This window comes from Limulus polyphemus, unplaced genomic scaffold (genome assembly GCF_000517525.1).
Source record: "Limulus polyphemus unplaced genomic scaffold, Limulus_polyphemus-2.1.2 Scaffold5128, whole genome shotgun sequence".
NCBI lineage: Eukaryota > Metazoa > Arthropoda > Merostomata > Xiphosura > Limulidae > Limulus > Limulus polyphemus.
In genome coordinates, this window is record NW_013670738.1 from 41,929 (window position 1) to 47,795 (window position 5,867).

A 5,867-nucleotide genomic window follows, 5' to 3' on the forward strand; every position below is an offset into this window, starting at 1 on the left:
AACGTAACAGCAAATGTACCTGATGATGACAAAAACCTTGTTGAAACATTGTACGTTTGCTGTTATGTTAAACTTGTATTAAAGTTTTTCTTCATTACCCATTCAAGCCATCTCCAAGCATTATTAGTCTCAAAGTGGTTTCCTTGTCATCAAATTTAAATACATAGAATTTCCTAGATCTCCTGAACATGTTGAATAACATTCTTTCAGTGCAAATCAATTAGTAGTCAATCTCAGCATTGCCAAAATCACACTTTGTGTCAGAACAGTCTCTGTCAAGATCAAAATGGAATAGACTAATAAAAAGTATCCTATTCCTTGCTCTGAGAAGTTTCCGTCAACACAGAAACAAAATTTTGGGATTTTTATTTAAAATTTTGAAAGAAGAGATCAAACCCTAAACTTATTCAAAGTTTTATATGAAAAATTTGTGTAGTGTATATTCTCTTGCTACAAAATCATGGAAATTTCTGTACAATCAACTTTGAATTTTGGGATTAAAAACTGGATTAGAACTAGAGCTGGGCATTTAATCTTCTGAGATGATACCACACAGTTAAACTATGTCCCCCATGCTTCTGCCTTAGAGATTTGCTTGTTACTAGCTTTTAATGAACTGTCACATAGTCTCATGAGATTTTCTTGTGAATTGTGAAACTGTATAAGACATCATTATGCAGTAAAAACCCTCCACCAATAGAAGGGTTTGGGAAAGTGTGAAAACTAAGGATGAATGTATTGATGATGGGCAGCCTCAGCCTGTAATTCAATCAAATCAGGAATACCTTGAAAAACTGGGAAAGGAAAGCAGGGAAAAGGCAGAAAAGGAACAGACCATAGTGGAGAAATGAAGGGATTAAGAATCACTTGCAAAAATCTCTAAGGCACAGACTCAAGGTGTAGAAGGAGAGGTAAAGAAGTACGGTGAGAATGATCAGGAAAAGACAGGAGTATTGGGTCTGAAGTGCAAAACTGAAGCCCCCCCCCCCCAAAAAAAAACCAAGCATGAGAGATTCCAAATTTAGGAATCAAGATGGAAAATTCAGAATGATTAAAGTCAAGTAAGTATATTAGAATCCGATAGATGGGAAGAGCAAGGCTTCAGGTTGCAGGAAGGTAATTGGTCAAGGAAAGGTAAAATGAAAATTATTTAGGTGTAGGATTAAGAAGTATAGAACTAGAAGAATAATATGACACAGGGAAAGAGAAAGAATGTTACATACCTGTGAAATTAAGTCCTAAGGGGAAGGAATGCCTGAAGAATTGACTGGAACTGAAAGCTTTGGCTGCATAAGGGAACCCACTACCCTATGCACAATGGCCATCACATCATCCTCAGGCAACTTTCCTCCATAAGCCATAGTTGATACATAATCTGTGTAAAGAAATTATTTACTCACAAGTAGTAGTAGATGTTACATGAAGTAGTGAATTCATAGTTTGTAGTAAAAAAGGAGGAAATTAGGTTGCTTAAACATTTCAAGTCTAGTTAAATTGAAAAAGAAAAATCTTGTCTAATGTGTTCAGTCCTGAGGGAAAAAAATGATTTTGTGCTTGCTGGATTTTCAAAATAGTGATATGTGGTCACTCATTGCACTGTCTCCAGTGAAAAACACTTCCAGCTGAAGGATTGATGGGGATCTCGGTATTTTCTTTGGGTCTCTTCACTGTGAATTACTCCCCTTTTTCTCTTTCAGTGGAGCTCGGGAGACCCTTACCACTTCCTAGTTCCTAGGGTGGTGGACTATGGAAAATCCTCACTGATTGGGACCTAACTAGAACAAGGGGTGCAAATCAGTTAAAAGTGAAGTGGTGGTTACATTGTCACTGTAATGCAGGTTATCCCTCATATAGCTATACTTATAGCATACCACTTGTAATACTGTGCCCTCCTCCTGCAGACATCACCTGTTCAGTTGAGGTGAGCATGCACTAACAAACTGCACCCTCCTCTTGCAGCTCTATGGCATTACTATTATGCCTTCATAGTGCAGCTGGTGTCAGTCCAATAAAGTCTGATGGTAGAGATGAGGTGAGCACAAAGTATGTTCTGAACGCACCCTAATCATGCTACACACATTGGCTCTTCGACCTCTTGTGTGCAAGTACTCAAATGGCCGTGTTCTTATTCCTCCCTAATACCTGGGCAAAGAGTATACCCTGGAAGAGATGAGATGCAATGTCCCACAGGTCTGCCCTTATGCAGCCCTTGCCATCAAGTGTCATAACCATGGGCTTCTTTTTTGCACTTTCTGAAGGGAACTCACCTAAGTAAATCTTTGGACCAGCCCCTCCACCATTTCAGTGTGGTATTCTAGCTTAACTGATTTGGTATCTTCATGGAAGCTAACATTTTCCTTCCCTGAAAATGTATTTGCAATAGATAACTCTGTACACATTCCCACCCATCCTCCCCATTTCTGGTGCACATTTCTTACGTTTCTCGCTAAAGAATGAAGATTCATGAGTTCAAATGCATAGAGGGAATTAGTGATCAAGGAGGTGTGTTGCCCTCTTATTGGTGGAGGGTTTTTGCTGCATAATTATGTCATAGGGCAATTCATGAAAAGATCTCATGAGGTTAGGTGGGAGTTCACTAAAGGTTAGTGGCATGTAAATCTATAAGGCAGAAGTGCAGGGGAGATAGCCTAACTGTATGAATAGGTGAGTATCTATCTGAAGTACGTTTTTAAATAAGGACAATTTTAACTTTAAGATTGTTATTTAGTTATTTATCTAATCATTTATTCTCACATCAGAGTATTTATAGTAATCAAAAACATTAATTGTAATTACTTGATCATTTCCATAAATCATGACACTAATCAGGTAAGCTGAGCAACCTTGAGGTAATCAAAATAATAATAATGAGAAATTATAATGGAAATATTTTTATTACTTAAATAATTGGAATAATCCAAATAGTAATAGAATATATATGGGATTTTAAGTCCTTTTGTAACTCACGAACCTTGAATATGTGAAACTGCAGTCCACAGTGGAGTGTGTGCTAAATCATGTATTAGGTCTTTACATCGCAGATTATATTTCAATTTTGGTGTAATATGTAATATCAAAATAGTTATAATTGGAAATAATACTAATTCAAAGTTGCAGAAAAGCATAAAAATTTCTCCATGATTATATCAAGATTTTAGGATTAAAAACTGTATTAGAACTAGAGCTGAGTGATTAGTGAAATTTCTTAATTGTTTGATTGTGAGGCTTGTTAATTGATTACAATCATCTGGTTGATTATTCTAACAGGAGACTTGAATATTTAGAAATATTGATTGTGATTAGTTGATTACTTCCATGAGTCATGACACTAATAGGTGAAGTTGAACATCCTTGAAATAGAAACAATAATGAGAAACCATACTGACAATATTTTGATTAGTTGATTAATTTTCATAACATTAATCAACTTTATCATAATTTTGATTAATCAAGTTAATTGCCTAACTCTAGTTAAAACTGAAGAAGATGATTTAAGAACATGTTAGGAACAGTAGAACAGAAATGATTAAGATACATAGTGGTTGAGTGTTAAAAAAGTATGTTATCAAAATATTTTATATCCAAATTTTTTGCTTCACATTGTGAAACAAACTAGCACAAAAAATATATTAGTTCATCACCATGGCTTTTGTGCAGTTATTATGAAACGTGGTTTATGTATAGAATTATCTTGTGTATTATTTAGGAATCACGAAAGTTCAAAATTTTAAAGTCTTTATCAAATTAAAGAAAACGATATAAAAATTGTTGCCATACCTTAAAACACAAGAATACTGAAAATTTTGTTTAAAAACAGTATTGATAATATTTTCCTGCAATATTAGATTTCTTCATCTGCTATTGGACTTAATTATGCCACTTCCAGTTCTTAATATGAACAAAATGATGAATTTAAAAAAAGTTGTTTAAAAGATATGGTTAGCAGGTAATAACTTGTTGAAAAACGATTTTGCCAAAATCTTTTGCCAGTTTTGTTGTACATGGTATTCACACATTCATTTGTTTTTAATTTCTGTCATAAACAATTTTTAAATTCTTGTAATACAAAAATCAGAATTTCTCTAGGAGAATATAGTTTTTAAAACCTATACAACATGCACATCATGCTTAAGCTACTTAGTGTAATTAAGAATTAAAAATTCATTAAAGATTGCACCTTAATTTTACCTGTAAAAATGATTTTTTAAGCTGAAACTTCTGTATAATTTTGTACAGTTTCATAAACTCCGAACATTTTTTTTCTTATATAAAAAAATATTTTTAATGATTCTTCTCGAGATGTTTTTTCACAAACCAACGATTACAACTGTCTGTATTTTCTAAAGTTGTCACATACAAACATACAGGAAAAGAAGATAATGTGGTAGCTAGTGAAAAGTATTGGAGTTCAGTAATTTTTTTTCCAAGGTATCAGTTGTTACCTATGTTACTATCCATTCTTGTTTTACATCTCTATTAATTATTAAAAATAGTATTTACACTTCATAATTTGTAGTTGTTTTAGTATGTATAGGTTCATATATTCTTTCTTTTGTTTTCCTTAGAAAAGTGTTAAGAGCTATGCATTTGAAAAATATGACGTGCCAAACGAGTCTGAATATTTAGAAGTGCGTTATTCCGTAAGTGTTTATCAGTTGTATTTCATCTTCTTGAAATGTATTTTGCAAAATCATATTTTTTTTATAAAAATGGAAAGTGAGATAATTTTACATAATTTGCTCATTAATTGCACTTACATTTTGTATTTTAGTAGTTTTTTGCTTTATAATTTTTTCTTTGTTGGTAAGAAAGAGTTAAACTATTTTTCAACTTTGCCTAAATAAAACCCTTTCAAGTGGAACACTTAAATCATTTCTCTTGTGAACAGTAAGAAAAATTTGTATCCAGTTCCTAGACATGTTTGTGATTGTTATCAGTTAATGCCAATGTTTTTGAATATGTGAAAATAAGTCAGACACATTCAAACTTGTAAATGTTTATGAGGGTAATGAATTAGCTGTGGGTTAATTTTTCTAGAGAATCAGTTTTTAAATGATAATTATTAATTTAGGAAATAACTTAGGATATTTAATTGCTATACTTAAAATATGACAAGTATATTTATTGTGTCTGTAGAAAGATATTTTTGCTGGGATGATTGCTTCTTTATACCTTATTTACATAAATGTATATATTTTTTCCCATCAGGCTAGTCTTCCTGCTCTACCTTCAGACTTAAAAGGAAAAACTTTTTCCAACGTATTTGGAACTAACACATCTAGTTTGGAACAACTACTGTTGGATCGTCGAATGAAAGGGCCTGGGTGGATTGACATCATTTGTCCACGTGAGTTCAGCAGTAGCTAAAAATTTGTATTATTATATTTTTTTATCTATGATAGTTAAGATTTAATAGTTGATTAGTGTGAAATTTGTTAGTAGAACAGGTTTTGAAATGATTGAAAATCTCTTAAATCATGATTATAGGGATACAATACATACTGCAGTTTAATTTTTATTTACCTATGTAATAGAACACGAATAATTATGCAGGGGTATTTGAAAATATTATGCAAGATTTTTTGTGATAATACAAAATCACTCCCTAAAAGTTACTGTGTATTTTGTTTTTTAAATTAATATGTAAGTTTTAATTGAATATGGAATATTGAGTGTGAGAAGCTATTTTATGCATAATGATCTAAAATGATATTTTAAAAGTAGAAGTGAATATTCTTCAAGAAAGTCACAGATTTTTCTTGTACACTTAATCAAAGCTCTTAAAATTCTTCCCTTGTCAAACTTGTTGACATTAGTGCCATAGTGGCACATCTTCAACGACAGCCAGTATACAGTGTCTTTTTTTG

At 32.4% G+C, this 5,867-nt stretch overlaps 1 protein-coding gene across 1 annotated transcript in view; it reads left to right on the top strand.

Annotated features, from left to right (window-relative positions):
* The window catches only part of LOC106472162 (DNA polymerase alpha catalytic subunit-like), a 73,059-nt gene that overhangs the window by 37,920 nt on the left and 29,272 nt on the right, over positions 1-5,867 (top strand). The window contains exons 12-13 of the mRNA XM_022400763.1: positions 4,566-4,640; positions 5,209-5,347. Of these exons, the coding sequence (XP_022256471.1) occupies positions 4,566-4,640; positions 5,209-5,347 (214 nt within the window). The remainder of the gene's footprint in view (positions 1-4,565; positions 4,641-5,208; positions 5,348-5,867) is intronic.